Here is a 20,481-nt window from a genome sequence, read left to right on the forward strand (position 1 = left end):
AGAAGCAGAGATTCCGCACATTTCCCCCTCTGCCCAAAAAAACATTGTTTTACAAACACACACGTCACTTGATCAGCCAGCATATCTAAAGCATTGTCTTTCGCCAGGCTTTTGTTGCAAGTGCCTCAATCTGTTTTGTTCCGACTGCACCCTTGGTGGACTCATCCTCCAACGCCTCGACCACCGCCTCGCTCACGATATCGGCTTTGAGGGGCTTTTCGGCCATAGTCCCGAGGAACCCGAGCTTATTCCCGAGGAATGTGTTGAACTCTGAGGCAACAAAGCCACCCATTGCAATTGGCAGCGTGAACTTCCGACTCGAGTCGTACATGAAGCCCGGGCGTATGAAGACGCTTCGTAGGTCCGGAAGGTTGGATGTGATAGTTGCCTCTGCTTCTCTTTTAGTACTGATGTACCTGGCCGGTAGAATCGGTGCCCCGGCCGCCGCAGAGATGTAAACGAAGGTCGGAACATGTTCATTGACGGACTCTTTTGCTAGTGCAATTGCTAAACCACACATGTGTCAGCTTTCGAAACAGACTTTAAGACTCTTGTACGCACCAGAATCTCGATTCATCAGCTCATAGGTCAGCTGTTTGTCTTTCTCCTTTGGCTCTAAAGCCTCGCCTTCTTGTCTCGTTAGAGGGTTCTGGCTTCCAAGCTTAGATGTACTAAAAGCTCGCTGAAGGCCGCTAAGAATTGGTTCCCTCCCTTGCACAACGCCTTTGTAGTCGGCTTCCAAGAGAATGCCCATTGAGTGGACAACAGCAGAGGCACCATGCAAATGTGGCTTGTAGCTCTCTGGCTTGAGGATATCGGCCTTGGCCCATTCCACGGAGCCTGCCCAGCTGGGCCGTTCTCGAGAATCGGTGACTGTATCCCACCGAGGCTCACCAGATCGACTAGACAATGATCAGCATTTCCCTCTTCCATAGATCCATACATAGACGGGAAGGCTACCTTAATGATATCACTGTCCATCCCCTTGCTGTTGCGGCTTTACAGATCCTGGATCCTGGAATAGCTAGTCAGTAAAATGGTATTTCTATTTTGCCCTGGATGGGCATCACAAACCCAAAAAACCACTTCCTCCAGCGACGACTAGTCTTTTGGTCGACATGTTGTAGCTTTGAGATAGCTCCGGAGAATGATATCACTAAAGAATCGGAATAGTAGCCCCAAGTATTTAGGCTAGCAATTGATACCTCAGAGCTGAGCCGGGGAAGTCAATATCAAGCTCTCCAATAAGCAAAACAGTGAAATAGTTCAAGGTAATTGTCTCTTGACTAGAACCTTGAAGTTGCGTTCGGCATCATTCGCCTTCTTGTCGGGCCACTTGAGCCACGTCGGATTATCCTTTTTCCGCGACTTTCTTGCGCCCTTGTTCTGGACAATCCATTCCCAGCTGGTTCTACAATCTACAATCAACTTACAAGATGGTATCTGCCACGGGAAACAAACGCGTCAGGGTAAGCTTCAAAGCCTGGGAAATACCGAAATCAAACTAACACGCTCACAGGGCGTCTCGGTCTTCCGGCCATTTGGTATGTCCGCAAAGCGCGCATCATCGCCAACAGTCACAAGCTAACAAACACAGTATTTGGCAGTATAGCGCACCCCTTCGATCCCGAGAATAAGCCCCCAAACTGTCCTCCAGACCACACCCACAGGTGGGAGATATTCGTCAAGGGAGTCAACGGCGAAGACATCTCCTACTGGCTAAAGAAAGTCCAATTCAAGCTGCACGAGACATACGCCCATAATGTGCGCTCGATCGAGCAGTCTCCCTTCGAAGTTTCCGAAACTGGCTGGGGAGAATTCGAAATTCAGATCAAGCTGTACTTTGTGGCCGAGTCAAACGAGAAGCCGCAAACCCTGTGGCATAGCCTGAAGCTACACCCTTACGGCCCAGATGCGGAGGGAATGAAAGAACGTCGGGAAACTGTGATCAGCCAGAACTACGAAGAGATCATTTTCAATGAGCCCGTCGAGCCGTTCTACGAGATCCTCACCGGAGGCGCTGCTGGTGGTCAGCCTGGCAAGAGCAAGGGAAAGAATACCAAGCAGATTGGAAACGGCCGGACAGCGGATATTCCGATGAGTGATGCGCCCGGGAACCCATACAGTCGGATGACCGAGAGGAAAGAGCTTGATCGCATGGCCGAGGCCACTCAGACAGTCGAGCAAATGATCAGGGAAGAGAAGGAGCGCTTGACCGAGAGGGAGAAGTATCTGGCCCAGCTGCGAGAGAGTGAGGGTGTGCCGGCCAACACGAAGAAGCGGTGATTGCTTCATGCTTCTCTTAAGCCAAGAACCACCCAGGCCATTGCCGTGTGGCTGGCTTTTGAGCACCCCGTCAGAATGTGCCTGGCCAACAACCCTCCTCACACCGGTTCAAACGTTCCTCAGTGCTGGGACCTTGCCGAGTGCCTCTACTGCCCCGAACAGTCGAAGTTCGTGTCTTTACGCTGATAATCGCCTGGCCACAAGATCCAGCCTGCCTGTTTCCACCCAATCCATCCCAACTATTGCATTGTATGCCAGCTACGACCAAAGGAGGCTCGAATATCTGCGTCATCGCATGTTTGTGCCTAGGAATCACATGGGGCCCTTTTCTAGTTTCTACGAGGTGGAACATTGGAGACTATGCTTCAGGGAATCCTGGCAATGCACCGGAGATTCCATTCAAACCATATTCATACCAAGTTTGCAAGAAGCTTAACTCGGGTGTCTGCCACTTACCTGGGAAAGGGAAATCCCACAAGGATACAGTCCTATCGCTGTTGATGTACCTCCAGGTCTCCGGATGTATTCTATGCTAGTTCGTGATATGATTCTCTGTCTATGAAGGTCATTTTGAACAATAGTACTAGTGGCAATCAACCAATATCAATTTACAATATAAAAAGACAACTATATATCACAAAATATTCGTTCAATCATCGCATGCCCATCTGAACACCTAGCACTTGGCATCTTGGACCGTATCTCTGGTCTTTTTCAGGAAGGGTATCAAATCCGTGCCACCAGTTCCAGCAAGCTTAGTCTTCGTGTCTGCTTCTTTCGTTTGAGAGCTAGCCGTGGCTAGATTCATTTTGCCTTTTCCCTGTTCAACTGGATTCGGCTGCCTCGACGCCATGATAATATATCGAGTGACCATCTGGATGTGTGTATCACGGAAAGCCTTGAGCTCATTCACAGCGGCGTTGTATGCATCCTTAAGCGGCTGAACCGGCGAGTCCAGTATAAACGAACGAACATTAGCTCGATCAGACAGCTCTTCAAGGAAGCGTCTATGCGGGCCAGGCATATAGTCTCGCATTTGCTGTGTTTGGTGTTAATATTTATTCATACATGTCTAGAGATAGACACTGAAGACCAATATCCCGTGATGTTCTTACCTGAATAAAACTCGGGCCACAAGTTTGCTTCCCATCCGTCGCAGAGTGCTTAATACCAAGGAAAATATCAAGTGCTTGAATCAGCGAGCTCTGTGCATTACTCCCACCACTCAACTGAAGCCAATTTTCCGGTCTTTCCACTCCATCACTATCACCAACATCATAATACACACCATTGGGAAGACCAGCATGACCCATATTCTTACTACCAGCCAAGAACGGCCGAAGCTGGTGGAAGAAGACAGCCGGCTTGTTGTGCTCATACATCCTTTTCAGAGTCAATGTGAGGTCGCACAAACCGTCGGCGAACCTGCACAAGAGGGCAGTGAGTAGGTCTACGTCGTTGGCAGTAACTGCCTTGAAAGCGTCCCGCATCAGCGAGACGAGCTTGATGCCTTTGGCTTCAACGGCGACGGAGATCACCATAAACCATTCCTCATCTTTTGTGCCAGTAAAGGAGGTTTGGACGTGGAGGTTGTCTGGGTCTGTGATGTCTGCTTCTGGATGGGAAGGTACGAAGTTCCATAGTGTGAGGCCTGCGTAGGTAGCGCAGGCAGGAAGCTCGAGGTGGGCTGATATCTCAAGGAATGGCTTTGAGATTGAGGGGGGCAGTCTCTGTCGTCTGGATGTTAGGAACGTCTTTGTTTGAACGGAAAGGAAAGGAGATGGATGTGGGTGCTTACGTCTTTTGGGGTCTCTCCTCCCCAGATATAGGCATGGGCGAGGTATCCCATGATAACACATGCTCTTCGCCATTCTGGTTCTGTCTGAAGATGCTCAGTCGTGCAGACGGGCATATTATCGATTTTCTCGCGGATTTGGCTTGTTTGGATGAGGTTCGGGAGTTGGCTGGCTATATCCTCCCAGATCTCGTAATAGGGGTTTGAGATTCTGGCTAGCGGAAGGCCGTCTGGGAGAAAACCCTGCTCGGCATAATCTTCGAAAAGATCATTGAAGACAGCATCTGCTGATTGCAACATTGTGGATGATGGATCGTGGAGGAGTGTTCGGGAGGGAGGGAGAACAACGTCTGGCGTGGTATGAACAAAGACAAAGGGGAAAGACAGCCTTTGAGATTTATAGTGTAAGAATAGGTTTAGTGCTGTATGGCTTCATTATTGAAATATCTTACTGCATCGGCTTGTATCGGGCCCATTTAGTCAAGATATCTATACAATCCGGAAGATATCCGGATCTATATCCGTCTTCCGTCTCTTCATGGAGGGATGCAATAACCGTGCGAGAGGATCCATAGATAGGCTTAGTTCTACTTGGATCAACTTATGATATAAACTAATTTCCTGTCAAATAAATAAACTAACCAAGTAGGAACCAAATCCTTTTTTGAGTTCGATGTTGCGGTCAAGACGATGACTTGGATTCTGTTTGCATCAAACACTTTTGATTGCTATTCCTTGCTAGCTGATCTGCATAGTAAGCCATCTGTAAATAATGGCGTTATGATGCATGTAATGCATGGTAAATAGTAGATAGCTATCTTTTATGTTATATACATCGGTGAGATCATAAAATAATAATAGTCAAGTGTAACGATAGCCATGTGGTCAACCACTAAGAAAAGAGTATAGAGACGGATCGGGGAGGCGGAAGCGGAACATGATCCGGGTTGGTATTGTTGCATCGCCTTTGAAGGTCCCTGGTCTCCGATTCGGTGCTTTCCTTATAAAAAGCAAGTCCATTTCCCGATTATCCTCTTTCCCCTCATTTTTAGTTGGTTATAACTCAAATCCTGTTTGACTTGCTATACCATATTCGAGACATCTCATAGCATTCATCACCAACATGACGGGTACCAAAGTGTCTAAGCCGGTCTTCCCTGCAGAGGCAGCATCACAAGAGTATGCCGCATCTCTGGATGCAGCGGATCCTCTGCGTGGATTCCGCGACCAGTTTATTATTCCCTCTAAGGCGAATCTTGCGACAAAGAAGCTGGCGAAGCCAGGTGAGAACGATATCCCCGCGGAGACGCGAAATATAGTTTGATTATTGCTAACAAGCTCATGTAGGTCTTTCGTCAGAGCTAAGCACTTACTTTTGCGGTAACTCATTGGGTATCCAGCCCAAGGCCGTGTCGAAGTATATGGAAGCTCAGTTGGATACTTGGTCCTCTATCGGTGTCTGTGGACACTTCACCGATCTTGAAGGTTCACCATTGAAGCAGTGGCAGCTACTGTCCGAACAGGCGGCTGCTTCAATGTCCCGCATTGTCGGGGCCGCGCCTGAAGAGGTCGCGGCCATGGGAACATTGACTACCAATCTCCATCTGTTGCTAGCAAGCTTCTACAAGCCGACGGAGACCAAGAGGAAGATTCTCATGGATTGGAAGGCATTCCCCAGTGATCATGTAAGTGACCATCTACAATGGAAATGATCGTCTCGGGATCAACATTGGGATAATCAACCACCTAACACGTTTATAGTATGCAATCGAATCACAAATTGCCTGGCATGACCTAGATGCAGATGAGTACATGATTCTCATTGGCCCGGATGAGGGACAACACGAAATCTCAACAGAGAAAATCCTGTCCTATATCGATGAGCATGCCGAAACCGCAGCGCTGCTTCTTCTTCCCGGTATCCAATACTACACCGGCCAGCTATTTGACATCCCCACAATTACCAAGTACGCCCAATCAAAGAATCTCATCGTTGGATGGGATCTGGCACACGCATTTGCAAACGTGGAGGTGAAGCTGCACGACTGGAATGTCGACTTCGCAGCTTGGTGCACGTACAAGTACGGTAATGCTGGGCCCGGCGCGATGGGTGGTCTTTTCGTGCACGAGAGACATGGTCAGGTTGATTATAGTGCTGGACCAGATGCTCCCCAGTTCCGCCACCGTTTGACAGGATGGTATGGTGGTGACCGGTCGGTGAGATTTAAGATGGATAACAGTCAGTTTCTTCCTATTCGTGTCGCGCGATGCATATTCTAGCATATGCTAACCACCAGCAGAGTTCAAGCCTATTCCCGGAGCTGGAGGCTTCCAGGTCTCCAACCCTTCAGTCATTGATCTGACCTGTCTTTGTGCGGCTTTGTCCGTCTTTGATCAGACCTCCATGGCTGATTTACGCCAAAAGTCATTGAAGCTGACGGCGTATCTGGAGTTCCTGCTTCTGAAGGATACCGACGAGGAGACCCGTCTGTTTGATATTATCACTCCATCAGATCCCCATGCTCGAGGTGCTCAACTAAGTGTTTTGCTCAAGCCTGGCTTGCTGCACAAGGTATCAGAACGACTACAGGATGCGGGTATCATTTGCGACAAGCGGGAGCCGGGCGTTGTTCGTGTGGCCGCAGTGCCGTTGTACAACACTTTCTCCGAGGTGTTCAATTTTGTCCAGGAATTCAAGGGCGCTTTGGCCTCATCGTAGTTGATAAATAATATTATGAAGACAAATGTGGATAAATATCAAGTAAGATAATGCAATGTACCATGAATAATACGCCGTGGACCTTTTGTAGGTGTTCAATCCCAGGGTTGCAGACAAGATAGAGAGATAAAGATACACAGGAGTTGAAGGCTGCTGTGGCAAGCCCTTAGAAATTCCCAACACTTTCCCAGTTATCACCACTGCGCAGGAACTCTTGCCCCTGAGAAAAGAAATTGGCAGCAAGAATGGAAAACTCGTCATTGGACATCGTCAAATGCTGCGGCGAGAGCAAATGGTTTGCTGGGTAGTCCTGGCTAGGAAAGGCGGTATTGGCACTAAACGACTGAGGCCGAAGGTTTGGTGTACCTTGATCCTGGACACTCAACCGGAATGGCGGAGGCAAAGGAGATGTCTGAGATACTTCTGCGCCCGCAGAAGATGAGCCGGCATAAAGTGACTCTCCGAATAGACGCCGAGCAGAGTCTGTGTCGCTGTTGGATGAGTATTCGAGGATTTCCCAGAATCGGGATAGGTCGATTAGGAGGCTTTGATTTTGCGCGCCTGGGTCTGGTTGGTAGGTTGCCGAGACGGCGTCTTCTAGTCGCTGCAATCTATGTGCCTGTTGAACGTGGTTAGATCGTTGTTTTACCCCAGGGGGATATAGAAGAGGGAGGTTCATACCAGTCGAGCCATGTGCGGCCACCTTTCCCCCATGGTTTGCACGAATTTGACACACTTGGCGAATCTTTCACGTTTATGTTCTCTGATAGTCAAATCATCCGTGAAACTGAGTTGCAGTTCGATTGTAGCGACAACGGCGGCACTGTAGCCTAGTAACGGATCTGATACTAGGAATGACTTTTCTTCAAAGCAATTGATGAAGTGAATGATCCAGGTTGTATGCGAGGAGATCAAGTCCGAGGTATGCTGCAAGAAGATCTCTGGGATAGTACTCCGAAAATTCCGAAGGCTAAGCGAGAGAAGCAGTGGATGATTGAGCAAACACAGACTGGTATGATAAATGAATTGATTCAGGAACCACGGGCCCCAATATTCACGATGTGTCTGTAATTCCTCGAGAGAGCGTTCGGCGAGGTTGGCTGGTTTGAACCGATGAAGGTATGGCATGCGAGTCTCGAGGTCCATTTGTAAGGCGAGGATTTTCGAGTATTCGGAATGAGGAGACCATGGTGGGACATTGCTCGGACGACCGTGAAGGCGCACGTATCGTGCTGTCCTTGCGAACACTTCGCTCAGCACTACCACATATGCAATGATTCCCTCATCTTGCATGTCACTTCGCCGTACTTCGCCGGTGGATGGCCCCGGAGAGAGAAAGCGAGGTGGTCGTGTCGGGCTTTGGGGATATGAAGGGCCTCCGGCTTGGGGTATGTCTGGGATTGGGAAGTCGCCGCCGTGTAGTCGTTTGAGAAGACATATACTCCAGAAGCAGCGTCTGCGTTCTTCGCGGACTATGGCGCTGGTTGATGAGCGGGGCTCTTGTCCGAGATTAGCACATTGTGCAAGGTTCATTGCTAAGCTGCTGTGGATGCTGGAACGATGTGTATTGCCATCTGGTATATATTATTAGCTCGAGTTTCAATGTAAATGTTGGAGGCGCTAGGCTCGTACTCGTGAAGTCGACCAAGCTTAGAATACATAGACATTGAAGCGTCGAAAGCTCCACTGGCCCTTCGGAGACTCTTTTCATAACGAGGCCCCGAGCAACCTCAGCATAGCTATTTACCAGGCTGGCGGAATCAGCTCTGTTGCGGTGAGCGTATGAGAAGCGAAAGGCAAGTGCTAATATAGCAAAGAGAAGCTCCGTCTCGCGTGTCTGTATAGTGGAGAGAAAGCTATCCCTGTAGAAAAGAGGCAAAGGCTGAGAGTCACAGTATAGCAAATATAGCTCTGCAATAGGAATAATCTCCTCCCATGGTGGTAGTGTTATAGATGGGCTTGACATCGAGGATGTCACAGACAGAATATGAGATTCTGGGGGTATTTGCGGTTCACTCCTCGAGCTGCAGCATGTTTCTATGAGTAAGTAATTGCCCAAATAGGGATGCTGAATGTTCTTACCCAAGTACATCCAAAACCTCTCCCACTTTGCTTTCAAGGCTTCGCAATCTATCTTCCTATGATGAGATCAGTATTTGGATAAAGCCGGTGGGGCTTGCATTGAGAGATTAAAGAAATACTCACCAAAACCCGGGAAGTTCGAGGGTCTGAATCATTGGGCCTTGGGCTCAACTCGGGAAGTGGCCGACGCCTTTCATCAGCGTATAGACATTGTTGCCGTAGTCTGGCACATAAAGAACAGACCGGCTGCTCCCCAGGGCATTTGGCTTTCTTACGCCTGAGAAATTGGTTAACAGCTATCTTTTTAAACAATTCGAGGGGCATGGTACCTGCAAGGCTCACAGGCCTGACGAACCCGCTTGGTAGGTCTGTCTGAGTAGGTGAAACTCTCGTCTTCCATTGTTGTATCTGTGAGAGTCAAAAATCAGGACGCACGGCTCTCAATGAGGATAGTCATACTAGGAGCATGGATCGGGTGTTCCAAGACACCAATTGACAAAGTATATCAAAATAGAGATATTTTCAGTGCATGCTCATGCTTCAAGGGATATACGGATCTCAACGAGCAAAGCCGTATATTATGGCCTGGAGCCAAGAGTTACTAGCCTGTGAAACTGGCCAGTGGATATTCCGAGGCCCGGGGGTGTGAAACAGCTGAGTCATCAAGTGTAAAGCACCCGTCCACGGGTGGACGCGGGCCGCGGGGGCGCCTGGGCTCCGGGGCTTGGATCCTATACTGTTTTCGGCATCACGTCCAGCCTCATCCATCGTGAGATTTTATTGCGCTCAGTTAGTTACATATATGCCCTGAGCTGATAGGACTGGATGTTCTTGTAAGGTATGGTCCGCGTATTCCCACATAACTATGTCTGTCAAGATATATCTTAGTCTCATTTTGAGCTCCTATGACCTGTTTCGCACAAGCGGCAGTCTCCAAGCCCAACACAATTCCCACGTGCTTTAGATATATAAATGAAGACATACATTTAAAACTATAAATATCAACTTTCCCAAGACTGTGTTGATTGTGATCACTGCTATGTTTGAGACTTTCGAAATCCCCAGATCTTGCCACAGCAGTATCAAGCAATCGGACATAGACTGCATATGTATGACTACCTCAGAGGGTAGAGTACAACGCTCTGTAAAAGGACATTGAAGGTCGACCATCTCCTGTGTATGCCTGACCAACCTTGAAATAAGTAGCCTAGGCAAGTCATGCGTCATCCATTTCGAGCTTCGCCGAATAAGCTGTCTCTCAACTCTCGTAATATGAACAATCGTGGACTTAATGCTTGGAAAGTTACCGCCACTTAGATACTTCTCAGGTCATCTCGGCTTCAGCCTTTTGCGAGTCATAACGCAGCCGTCTCTATTCTATCAAAAACAGTACCACCCAACTTGGGGCGAGGGATCCGAACAAGTACTTCTGTGGAACCAGGGAAACGATATATGGCAGCATCTCTTGGATTGGCGCTTGAATTGATGATATGTACAGCTCCAAATCTGCGTGGCTGCCAACCCATCTAACCCCTTCCTGGAGTAGAAATACACCATACAAAAAACAACCGATGCCGCAGCTTGGCTAACCAACGGAACTGAAAATGGCATCATTTCTCTCTGCCAGAATATGTCTTGAGACCTATAATTTAGATCCAAGTCTTGTGGCCCTGTGTGAAGAAGTCAGCATGTGAACGTATTGAGTCGGTTACTCGAGCTTCTCGTCGGGGTATGAGAAGTAGCGGGTGGGGTGAAACTAACGAGAACCATGCGGCACATGGCGTAGGTGGTAGCTATTGTCAATTAGTTTTTTTTATCCTCGACCGGATCTCATATCGGAAGATGGGTCCACTCACCAGCACCGAGGCCGTAGACCGAGAGGAGGTAGGGGTACATGATGTAACCGGAGCGGGAGGTCTGCAAGACAATTCCATTGTCAGTTTCTTGTTCTGTCTGAAGTGCAATTGAGGGCATATGTGCCCCTTCCGGAGTGTACTGACCTTCCACCATTGGCGCTTGCCATCGTGGTTCTGGAAGAGACGCTGGTAGTAGGGCACACGGTTCTCACGGAACACGAAGCTAAAAGGAGCCAATCAGTCAGTATAACTTGTAGTAATATGGCGGGAAGGCAGGTCCCCGCAGCCGCATCAATCGCAATTGGACCCCGAAGATCGCGGGAGGAAATTCGATGGGCGCACTCTCAAGATCGGGTTTGTGCGTGGGGGGTTATGCAGCGATTCGAAGGGAAGACGTACCCAGCCATGCGGGAGCTAGTAGCACGGAACATTTTCGCGGTTGGAAGCGAAGAAGGAGCGGGGATGTGAGGTACGACGTGGGCAAGATGGGGATGTGAAGTTGGTCCCGGAATGAGCTGGATATCGTGTCACGTGCCGATCATCACCTGATCGAATCAGACGTTGTATCTGGTCATCATCCCAAAAGGGAAAAGCGCCAGAAAAGTCCCCAGACGCGTATCAACTTTTGAATATTCGGAAGCGAAGCTTTTGGATTGACGTCGGGAGCTTGAAGAAGGATGTTTGACGTCGAGAATTTGCTTTCCCGACCTTCCTTTCTTAACCACTCATGCGCCCGGCGCTTCTGCGACTGTTGAAGAGGCCGTCCGCCGTCTCGATCCTTGACACACTCACAGCAACACCGGTCGGAATTGAGCAACTGGAGTCCAGGTACAGGTGTCTACGATGTCACTCGCGAAGCGCCAAACAAGAACCATTCGAGGAACCCGACAATAACTTGACCCGGCATCAGCTTGAGGATTCATGCCGAGGGAAACGGCCATTCAGCTTTCCCATCTACGACATTGAGGCCTCGAACGAACCAAATACTCTTGAGCCCACGCCTCTCGTCGAGAGTCAAACGAATAATAACGCGACACAATGCCCTACCAAGCTTCTGTCTCTCCGACCGGACAAGCTTGAATTCGAATCGGACGTCGGACACCTCAACAACATTGGAACACGATTAGTGGATAATCCGGAACACCGAAATAATTTTGATCTGTGGGAGGAGCTTCTTCGGTACCGTCAGCGTCACTACGGCGACAATGGCACGCTACACATATGGGAAGGATTGAGGGTTCGAGTGGATGGTGTACGGCTTCCAGTTGCAGGAGAGCAAGCGGACTTCTTTTGGCAGAGCTTTGTGGATATGGGATTGAGGCGAGAGATTTTTCTAAAGGAGGTTCTTGACTATGCTGTCATTATACGGGAACAACAAGGCAGCCGATGGCCACATCTGTATGAGCGCGTGGTGGGTGGACTTTTTGAGCAGGGCCTGACGAGGCGTGCGGTCGAATGGCACAAGAAGCTTCAAAGTTCCCATCTAGCCAGCGCAAGTGATGTGCTGAAAATCCTTCCATCCGCGATCCGTTCTTCGTCTCTTCCGGCTGGCACGGAATTTGCGACTTTGGCTGATCTTGAGCGGTCGTCCTTGTCGCCGGGATTGCAGGCATTCCAAGCCATATGCTCCACGACCCCCGACCATAGTTTTTATGGTCCTGTCATTGCGATGCTCATGCAGCAAGGCCACGGCGAGGCGGCGATCTCAATGCATCATTTCCTTGCTCAACGTCAGGATCACCCACAGAGCCCCGACGAGATACAGCCATTACTGGAATATGTTGAGAAATTTGGGCTACGGAAAGAGTTCAATAGGCTCCGTGGCTATGTCAAAAAGCGATTTGATACGGAAGCTTCGATTGATCAACCTGGCCCAATAGATACAGCCCCGCAATCCAAAGAGAAGGGATCGCAAGATGAAAAACCCTTCAAAGATGACATTGGTGCTAAGCTGTTTGCCACTCGTGCTCTCAATTTCGATATGGTCGTTGGTGGCCTGAAGATGCTCGGTGTATCAGAGATCGGCCACCGGACTTTGCGCGAACTAGCCACGAGAGCTCACGGCAACCAAGATCTTCTGGACAAGCTCAAGATACTTAAGCAGTCCGGCATTTCTATAGGAAGCAACGTCTTCTCGCGATTAGTTCAAAAACTTGCAACCCAAAACCGCGACATTCTTCTCTCCGACATCCTCCGCAGCGATCAGCATCCTGACACCCTCGAAGACAAGCGTATGCAGGAGTCAATGCTGGTATCTTACTACATGGCTCGGGATTGGCGATTGTACAATATGACTCTAGCGGTATTGACGGAGCTATACCCGGGCGCACCAGACCTCTACGACATCCATTTTCGAAAGCATATCGCGGCTTGGGAATTGAGCGCGGCGTCTAAGGTCGCCGACGAGCTAGCTCTCCGTGGCCGGACGTTAGGCGAAGACAGCGTGGATTTCATGGCCGAGCAGATCCTCACCCCCCGGCGAATGAACCATCGTCCGCCGCCAGGTCAACGCCTGTCTGCCGTTGACGAAGTAATCTTCATCTTCAAGATTCTAAAACGCGTGGTTCCCGCGGGAGGGTATGTCAGTGCTGCATTCTGGATTGAGATGCTTAAGCGTCTCGGCATGGCAGATGCCTGGGCAGACTGGGATAAACTCCGAGATTGCTGTCAGTGGCTCGTCCGTCAATACGCCGAAAACCCTGAGCAGAAGAAGCCTTGGGCGGATTTTCCATCCCCCAAATCGTCTCTTGATCCCATCAAGCAGGCCAACGGTCGCGATCGGCGGATGCTCGACCTAGTCTTCAACCCACAAATGCAAGCCGCCATCGTTTCCTGGGGCTTCATGTTCCGAGTATTGGATACCACCGCATCGAAATTTGCCATCGCCCCACCTAACTCCCAAACGGACGAAAAGCTCATTCCATGGGTACGGGGGCTTATTCTGCTTCGAGAGCTAGAACAATCCGGTCTTCGTCTTGACAAGCGATTGATCTCACAGGCAGTTCGCCACCGGATGGCTATGCTCTACAGCCACCATGTTCTGTCCGCACGGCGTATGAACCGCATGCTACGGCGGCGGAATCCGTATCCTCTACAGCAAGTGTTGAACGATGTGTTCCTAGCCTGGGGCGATCGTTCTCTCTTTGATGGGATGGAACAGAACTTGGAGCAGCTGGTGAATCCGCCACGAGCGAGCAGAACGAAGCGACGCGCCCCGGGTATACGTTTGTCGCTTAAAGGACTATGAGTCCATGTATATTAGCAAATATGTAAATAATTGATTATAATACCCATATCGAAAATCAGTGTACACGTATGTTTTTCCCCCGCAGTTGAGACATTGATCGTCAACGATCAATAAAAATTCATCTCCGGGAGTATAAACTCGTATATTGCTAACAATTACGGAGTATGCCCAGAAGAACTGGGGCTATGTCACAAATCCAAGAGGTCGGTTGGTATAAATAGGCCAATGGCAGTGCAGTTGTCGATCCACCGGATCTAAGAATAGTTGAGAGGGCAACGCGGCCTGGTAAACATTTTGTTTATTTGACTTGTGTTCTCCCTTTTCTTGTTCTTATTTATATTTGATCTTTATAAAGAGTATATTATTTACATAATTACATCTCATATATCATTTTGTTTATAGCTATGCGAGTATTCAACTTCCTGGCATTGTTGCCTGTGGTCCTTGCGAACCCTTTGGTCCAAAAGCGTGCGACAGCATGCAACAACTCTCCTGATCTCTGCTCCAAGTCCTACGGAGCAATTACACACCTGGGCGCCCACGACAGTCCCTTTGTGAGCGATAGCGGTACTGGCAACTCGCTAGCTGCCAACCAGTACTACGACACTCCAACACAACTATCAGCCGGTGTCCGACTAGTAACAGCCCAAGTCCACAAGAGCAACTCACAATGGCGTTTATGCCATACCAGTTGCGACCTGCTCGATGCGGGGTTGCTGAGTGATTGGCTGGCGGATATCAAGACGTGGTTGGATGACAACCCAAACGAAGGTGAGTTAGTTCCGCAAGGATGTTTAGAAAGACAATAACTAACAGTCCGTCCCAAAATAGTCGTCACAATCCTGATAGTCAACTCCGATGATGCGACAGCCTCCGATCTCAACACCGAATTCACAACAGCCAACATTACCGACTACGCCTACGAGCCTACCACCCAAGGCACCGCACCAACCGCCTGGCCAACCCTCCAAACCATGATCGACGACGGCAAGCGCCTCGTCGTCTTCGTGGCCTCCCTAGACACCAGCACCAGCTACCCCTACCTGATGTCTGAATGGAGCTACATCTGGGAGAATCCATACGACGTGACCTCCGCATCAAACTTCACCTGCGAAGTGGACCGACCGTCAACGTACAAAGACAATAGTGCATCCGCACTATCCGCCAACCTCCTCCCATTGATGAACCACTTCCTGTACTCGAGCAACCTCGCAATTCTGGACGTCGAGTACCCGAACTCCAGCTACGTGAGCACGACGAACGCCGCGTCCGGTGGAACGGGTAACCTGGGCACTGCGGCGACAACCTGCAAGAAGGCGTGGAATGGACGACAACCGACTTATATCCTGGTTGATTTCTTCAACCGCGGTCCGGCGATTGATACCGTTGATAACTTGAATAATGTTACCAATGCGGTTGGCCGTAAGTCTGTCTCGACTTCGGCGTCTTCGACTAGCGATGCCTCGTCCACGAGTAATGTGTTCAAGGCTCTGGTTGAACTTGCGGCATCGGCTAAGTCGGGGACGTCGGTGTCGATGGGGAATTGGATTTGGACTGGTGGGAACTGGGGTAATCTTCTCGGTGGGGGGATTTCTTTCTGAACTGAGTGGATTGGCCTCATCTCATGTTCTGTTTTTGTTTTTATTTTTGGAGCGTTTGGACATTGTTTCTTGGATATCTTTTGAGTCCTGCGGTATGGGGCTGTGCCCTGGCTGGACGGTGCATAGTGCAGGGATATAGGGTATTTGCATTCAAGGGCAAGGCGTTATGGATTGGAATTGGGATGGGCTGGATTTTCCCAGAAGATCTAGTCATATAGTTTTCTACGAATGGAATGATTCAAAGTCAATTGTCTGTGTTTTCGACTTTTGGAGTTGAACTCCTTTTCTACTTTACTTCTTTCCCAATATCTGCTGCACCTTGGTGACCTTATCCTCGAAGGACTGCACTTTATCAGTCCTAATATAGACAGTTAGCAATGAGAAATGGATTACGCAAGATAAGATGAGTAAGGGACATAGAACAAAAAAAAAAGCAAACTCACCTCGTGCCAACCCGGATATCAGTATGAATTCGAACAATGCCCTTCTGATGAAGAATCGTATGCGCCTGTCCGATAACCTGATGAACCCGGTCCCAGGATCCTTCTATAAAAAAAACAAAATAGTCAGTAAATATGGAAATAGTGTCACACACGCCTGTCGGCTCTCAGCTCTCAGCTCTATCTCTCCATATCTCTCTGCTGTTATCTCAGTTTCAGCTGCATGGACAGATACAGCCCACAGTTGGTGGAGATGAGAGGAACGAGTTCCACATAGATAGGAACCGGAACCGGAACTGCGGAGGTGGCCGAGGTAACACTATATGATACTATAGTACTACATAGTGTAGTATAATATAGTATTATAGTCTTGGGACAGGTACTTCGTACGTACCGAGGGTTGTGCCTGCGGAATGCATGACATACTTCAAACCGCATGTTTCAATCAGCCGCTGAATGTCAGCAACTTGATCTGCGACTGAGGGTGAAGAGGTGCCGATCTGGGGTTATGCTGTTAGCGTGGAGGTAGGAGAAAGAATGTGACTTGTCTACGGAGTTCGGAGAAGCTTACCGGGACCAGGCAGAAATCGGCGACGCAGTGAGCGGGGGTTGCGATATTGGCCATGTTGCAGATTGGGATGGTGAAATGGCGGGGTAAATGAGAATATTCGTGTTATATTGGAAGATGGGGAGATGGGGAGATGGGGAGATCAGAGAGAGATTAGTATAACATCGAATGTTTAGTGGGGAGATGAGAGGAGGATGTGGTCAGTGTGACACGCCATATCCGCAGGGCTGAACATCGACATTTACGACATGTTGACTCATATTGACTACATTTACTGCACTTTACTGCACTTTACTACAACTTTACTGATTAACAATTACAGGGACTCTCGAGCCTCCGAGGTTCATCTCACATCTGCACAGTCTCCTGCATCTCTACAGTTTAAGAGCATTTGCTGACCGCCCCATGTGGTTTTGGCGCTTTTTTTTTCTCCTTCTCCCTCTAATCCTAGGGAGATTCCAAATATATAACTTGATAGAGACCTTGTATTCTATGATTTCCCAAACTCCTTTAACTCCTTTAGTATGATCGACCCCGGGGGGTACGCCACTGGTTCTAAGTCCCCACAACTGAACCCTTGCCCAGTTTTTTAAGTGAATGTCGGGCTTCTTTGTCCGGATTCTCCGTCTTTTCTCGAAGTCTTTTCCTTTTGGTTCATCAGGAGCTTTGTGTGCTCTTATTACTTTGAATATTGGGCTTTCAACGACACTGATTGGATATCCCGACCTTGGAAGTGTGATCCGGCTAAACTCGGTTTAGCCCCTTTGGATCTTGAGCCTCTCACCTCTCTCTGGTATATGCATAGTCCCATAGTCCACTGACGATATTGGTTCTACATTCTCAACCTTTTAACCTCGGATTTTATTCAATACATTCTCATCGGTGGCGGGGAGACTTAAATTGTTCAGCCACGTCATGATCACACAGATAATTTGGATTTCCAGCCCAACGCTCATCCCTCTAACGGATGACCAAACCCAATCTACTTGAACTCCCCACGGGGGTTCAGCTCGTCTACCTCGCCGAGGGAGGAGCAAATGTGATTTATCGATTTGTCCGAATCCCAGTCGCCAAAAAAGACTCCAAGAGGCCACTATCTCCGCCTGCACACGACCCGGATCATTGCCACCTACCAACCCAACTCAAGGGAAAATTACTCCGACTCCGCAAAGAAACTGCGGCCAACATCTCCTACACAGAGATTGTCCGTAACTTCAACACCATCATCCGACCGTTATTCAACCCGGAAGAACTAGTCGACCAAACCCTCATCAGACTCCCAGAGGGTCTCCTCACCAGCTGTAACGAGCAACTCCGCACCGCCGAACTAAACGGCGCGCGTCCCAAGAAACGTCATGGCAGCTATCTCTGTCTACATGAGCCGTTCGGCTTGCTCATCACCGACATGACGACGGCCGGAGACCCGGGCGCCATCCTAGCCGAGCTGAAACCGAAATGGCTCAACCAGTCACCATCAGCGCCCACGACTGCACATCGATGTCGGACGTGTGCGCTGAGGGAGATGAAAAACCGAGAGTCGCAACTCCAAGGCCTGAAAGAGCAGCGGTCGTTCTGTCCGCTGGATCTGATGTCGGAGCAGTATGAGAATGTGCTGCGGGCGACGGGGCTGATCAAGGGGTGCAAGGATCGATTGCGACTGGCTCGGATTTTGTATCGGAACCCGACACTACAGAGACTGCAGTCGTTGCAGAAGACGGAGAGGGATGTCGGGTTGCAGGGTCCGTCTGCGCAGTCTCGGGAGATGTCCCTTGCGATGACATTGCGGGACTGTACGATGTTTATCAAGGTGAGTTTCATGTTGCAATATCAGGGCTTGTTCCAGTCAAGATCAATTGAATGTTAACCTCCCCGCAGATCCCACATGACGAAAAGTCACCGGTTGAGATCCGTCTTGGCGACCTCGATCTGAAGACAGGCGCTGGCGGGAAAGCTGGATACTGGCGAGACCTGGAAACACAGTTGATTGACCAGGGCTGGTATCGGGGAAGCAATATCAGTCAAAATTCGGGCGACTGCGCTTTGCATAGCCCGCGAAGACCCTCTCAGTCTTATTTGGCATGAGACTATATCGACTTCGTCTGGAATGACAGTTCGTGTTATTGATTGATGCATTGCAATTTCCTTTTTTTTTTTTTTTTTTTGTTATTGAGCATAAGACGATGGATGTCTTGAGTGTCATTGGCGTGATTCCTCTGGTTTGTACAGTATTTTTGACCTTTATGATTTGTTTTCGGGTGGCCTTTTTGTTGTTTCACGGTTGGTTTTGGGCAAGGGTGGATTTTTGATATTATTCTTTAATGACTGCACGTTTCTTCGAATATGAAATCTCGAAAAAGAAAACATTCAACTGTTATCGGTCGACAGGAGTCATGTAAGCGCTACCTAACAAGCTTCCAAGCTATCCCAAGCTAGCACTAGTCTATAAAATTCCCAGGTGGATTACTGTAGAGCTATATTGCTTATTCGACCGGAATCGGCATACGATAGAAATGCTTCCGTTGATAATCTCACACAACAGGTGGGATTTATTGATACAGTAGAATCTAGAGGATCTGGAATACGGCTACTCCACGCAGACAGAGTCGACACTGCGTATTGTACCTGCCGGTTGGCAGATCTGGCAACTCTGCTCGGATCCTCTCAAACAAGGACGCCGATAGACTCACAGTGGTGAGGGCCAGTTGGGCCCGTTCCCCTCTTACATATCTGCCAGACAGGTGTGCCACTCGACGAATCCTCGCCGCGATCTCGATACCTTCAAATATGTATTTATGCCAATATTTCGTCTCGTAGCTTTGGATTAAGGTCTTCGGGGAGGACACTTCCCCATGATCTTCGTCATCCCCTTCACCGAGAGTATCAGAATACTGACTACTGGCATCGTCAGGAGGTGGTCTGGCTTCAATCATGACCAGACGCGTTATCTCCTCCCATTTTGTTCGCTCTGGACCTTCTTTGAGAATCAGATTGATCCATCTCAAAGCGTTATCAAAGAATAAAGTCGTTTCTTTCTTTGTTACCTCATCGACCTTGAAAGTGTCTGGGTTCAGAGCTAAAATTGTGTTCAGTAGAGCTCTCCGAGAGCTAAGCTGAATTTGATAGCGATTCATCGCAACACCTGCGTCTGTCTGTATCCAGTTTTTCACGGTACTTTCCGGTGGGAAAAGATATGCGTGTGAGAAGACGCAGAACATGATCCAAAATGTGATGAAGTATGAGTCCCACCCTTAAGTGTTGTAGCACCGATGGCGAAAGCCCATTGACATAGTATAGAGCCACGTAGGATATGCCGAAGGATCCAATGTGAGGCATGTCGGTCTCCCTTGGGAGAGAGTGGCCGATTGAGGACCGAGTTGACAATGCTGCTTTCTCTGTAGAAGACTTGCCAATTTGTCTCGTTCATATGCATCGCTGTGATTACCGCTCGATTGAACTCGCTGCCGCTTTCTACCAGAAGGACGTATGTCAACGTAAGCCGATGAGCTGAGAAAATAATTACATAGCCAGCTATGCGTGAGGTACCCTTCCAAAACTCAACCGCAGCGATACGCGCTGTGATACCGAGTCATGGCCCCAACCCTGGCTCGAGTAGGTTGATTGGAGAGCCACAAAGACGGCCCACCACCAAGCAGGAAACATCATTGCATTGCATATTACCCCGTAATATCAGATATGGATTCGGTGAGTTGTTTGACGCCCAACGAGGATCCGATCCGGTTAACTCAGCTCGGCGCACAGGGGTCAAAGGCACCAAGTGTATGCAAACCCTGCAAACCCTGCAAACCTCTTGGGATCAACATTCAGGCCTTTTCGTTCCCTCCTTTATCTCCTTCCCTGTCTCTCAAAATGTCATTATTACCAGTGTA

The 20,481-nt window shown here is 49.0% G+C and overlaps 12 protein-coding genes across 12 annotated transcripts; 5 read left to right on the plus strand and 7 right to left on the minus strand.

The window, feature by feature from the left end:
- Positions 1 to 85: 85 nt before the first annotated feature.
- On the minus strand, positions 86 to 1,120 carry horA (ubiquinone biosynthesis protein COQ11; the record flags this gene model as incomplete). The annotated part of the gene is made up of 4 exons (XM_040954080.2): positions 86 to 507; positions 562 to 902; positions 961 to 1,015; positions 1,075 to 1,120. The coding sequence occupies 4 exons, from the start codon at positions 1,118 to 1,120 to the stop codon at positions 86 to 88; spliced, it is 864 nt and encodes a 287-aa protein (XP_040815470.2).
- Positions 1,121 to 1,424: 304 nt separating this feature from the next.
- On the plus strand, positions 1,425 to 2,526 carry yaf9 (YEATS domain-containing protein YAF9). The gene is made up of 3 exons (XM_040954021.2): positions 1,425 to 1,469; positions 1,520 to 1,544; positions 1,598 to 2,526. The coding sequence occupies exons 1-3, from the start codon at positions 1,437 to 1,439 to the stop codon at positions 2,284 to 2,286; spliced, it is 747 nt and encodes a 248-aa protein (XP_040815335.1). The 5' UTR covers positions 1,425 to 1,436; the 3' UTR covers positions 2,287 to 2,526.
- A 436-nt stretch (positions 2,527 to 2,962) lies between these two features.
- Positions 2,963 to 4,381, minus strand: N7455_010183 (indoleamine 2,3-dioxygenase; the record flags this gene model as incomplete). Its single annotated transcript, XM_040954019.2, has 3 exons — positions 2,963 to 3,325; positions 3,402 to 4,016; positions 4,085 to 4,381. 3 exons carry the CDS (start codon positions 4,379 to 4,381, stop codon positions 2,963 to 2,965), a joined length of 1,275 nt encoding a protein of 424 aa, XP_040815322.2.
- Positions 4,382 to 5,204: 823 nt separating this feature from the next.
- Positions 5,205 to 6,800, plus strand: N7455_010184 (uncharacterized protein; the record flags this gene model as incomplete). Its single annotated transcript, XM_040954099.2, has 4 exons — positions 5,205 to 5,364; positions 5,429 to 5,766; positions 5,843 to 6,320; positions 6,382 to 6,800. 4 exons carry the CDS (start codon positions 5,205 to 5,207, stop codon positions 6,798 to 6,800), a joined length of 1,395 nt encoding a protein of 464 aa, XP_040815536.2.
- A 166-nt stretch (positions 6,801 to 6,966) lies between these two features.
- N7455_010185 (uncharacterized protein) lies at positions 6,967 to 9,282 on the minus strand (the record flags this gene model as incomplete). Its single annotated transcript, XM_040954103.2, has 6 exons — positions 6,967 to 7,419; positions 7,482 to 8,374; positions 8,433 to 8,824; positions 8,883 to 8,938; positions 9,006 to 9,159; positions 9,212 to 9,282. 6 exons carry the CDS (start codon positions 9,280 to 9,282, stop codon positions 6,967 to 6,969), a joined length of 2,019 nt encoding a protein of 672 aa, XP_040815440.2.
- A 158-nt stretch (positions 9,283 to 9,440) lies between these two features.
- Positions 9,441 to 9,650, minus strand: N7455_010186 (uncharacterized protein; the record flags this gene model as incomplete). The annotated part of the gene is made up of 1 exon (XM_065606384.1): positions 9,441 to 9,650. One exon carries the CDS (start codon positions 9,648 to 9,650, stop codon positions 9,441 to 9,443), a length of 210 nt encoding a protein of 69 aa, XP_065460347.1.
- An 881-nt stretch (positions 9,651 to 10,531) lies between these two features.
- Positions 10,532 to 11,169, minus strand: N7455_010187 (cytochrome c oxidase subunit 7; the record flags this gene model as incomplete). The annotated part of the gene is made up of 5 exons (XM_040954248.2): positions 10,532 to 10,552; positions 10,644 to 10,675; positions 10,739 to 10,799; positions 10,883 to 10,961; positions 11,138 to 11,169. The coding sequence occupies 5 exons, from the start codon at positions 11,167 to 11,169 to the stop codon at positions 10,532 to 10,534; spliced, it is 225 nt and encodes a 74-aa protein (XP_040815374.1).
- A 296-nt stretch (positions 11,170 to 11,465) lies between these two features.
- Positions 11,466 to 13,985, plus strand: N7455_010188 (uncharacterized protein; the record flags this gene model as incomplete). The annotated part of the gene is made up of 1 exon (XM_040954114.2): positions 11,466 to 13,985. One exon carries the CDS (start codon positions 11,466 to 11,468, stop codon positions 13,983 to 13,985), a length of 2,520 nt encoding a protein of 839 aa, XP_040815294.2.
- A 404-nt stretch (positions 13,986 to 14,389) lies between these two features.
- N7455_010189 (uncharacterized protein) lies at positions 14,390 to 15,586 on the plus strand (the record flags this gene model as incomplete). The annotated part of the gene is made up of 2 exons (XM_040954207.2): positions 14,390 to 14,756; positions 14,817 to 15,586. 2 exons carry the CDS (start codon positions 14,390 to 14,392, stop codon positions 15,584 to 15,586), a joined length of 1,137 nt encoding a protein of 378 aa, XP_040815313.2.
- A 237-nt stretch (positions 15,587 to 15,823) lies between these two features.
- N7455_010190 (thiamine-binding protein) lies at positions 15,824 to 16,791 on the minus strand. Its single transcript, XM_040954068.2, has 4 exons — positions 16,598 to 16,791; positions 16,421 to 16,526; positions 16,030 to 16,132; positions 15,824 to 15,944 (listed from the first exon to the last, which is right to left on the minus strand). Exons 1-4 carry the CDS (start codon positions 16,649 to 16,651, stop codon positions 15,878 to 15,880), a joined length of 330 nt encoding a protein of 109 aa, XP_040815341.1. The 5' UTR covers positions 16,652 to 16,791; the 3' UTR covers positions 15,824 to 15,877.
- Positions 16,792 to 17,561: 770 nt separating this feature from the next.
- Positions 17,562 to 18,676, plus strand: N7455_010191 (inositol-pentakisphosphate 2-kinase; the record flags this gene model as incomplete). Its single annotated transcript, XM_040954077.2, has 2 exons — positions 17,562 to 18,401; positions 18,470 to 18,676. 2 exons carry the CDS (start codon positions 17,562 to 17,564, stop codon positions 18,674 to 18,676), a joined length of 1,047 nt encoding a protein of 348 aa, XP_040815434.2.
- A 482-nt stretch (positions 18,677 to 19,158) lies between these two features.
- On the minus strand, positions 19,159 to 19,809 carry N7455_010192 (uncharacterized protein; the record flags this gene model as incomplete). The annotated part of the gene is made up of 1 exon (XM_040954060.2): positions 19,159 to 19,809. The coding sequence occupies one exon, from the start codon at positions 19,807 to 19,809 to the stop codon at positions 19,159 to 19,161; it is 651 nt and encodes a 216-aa protein (XP_040815540.2).
- Between the last annotated feature and the right edge of the window lie 672 nt (positions 19,810 to 20,481).

The sequence above is a fragment of the Penicillium solitum genome (assembly GCF_028829755.1).
Source record: "Penicillium solitum strain IBT 25940 chromosome Unknown utg000008l_segment0_segment0, whole genome shotgun sequence".
NCBI classification, from domain to species: domain Eukaryota; kingdom Fungi; phylum Ascomycota; class Eurotiomycetes; order Eurotiales; family Aspergillaceae; genus Penicillium; species Penicillium solitum.

Coding starts and splice junctions, on each gene's coding strand:
- N7455_010190 (XM_040954068.2), bottom strand. CDS start 16,651: ATGGCCAATATCGCAACCCCCGCTCACTGCGTCGCCGATTTCTGCCTG. Junction 16,527..16,597: donor CCGATTTCTGCCTGGTCCCG/GTAAGCTTCTCC, acceptor GCATAACCCCAG/ATCGGCACCTCTTCACCCTC. Junction 15,945..16,029: donor GATATCCGGGTTGGCACGAG/GTGAGTTTGCTT, acceptor TGTCTATATTAG/GACTGATAAAGTGCAGTCCT.
- yaf9 (XM_040954021.2), top strand. CDS start 1,437: ATGGTATCTGCCACGGGAAACAAACGCGTCAGG. Junction 1,470..1,519: donor CGGGAAACAAACGCGTCAGG/GTAAGCTTCAAA, acceptor ACACGCTCACAG/GGCGTCTCGGTCTTCCGGCC. Junction 1,545..1,597: donor CTCGGTCTTCCGGCCATTTG/GTATGTCCGCAA, acceptor TAACAAACACAG/TATTTGGCAGTATAGCGCAC.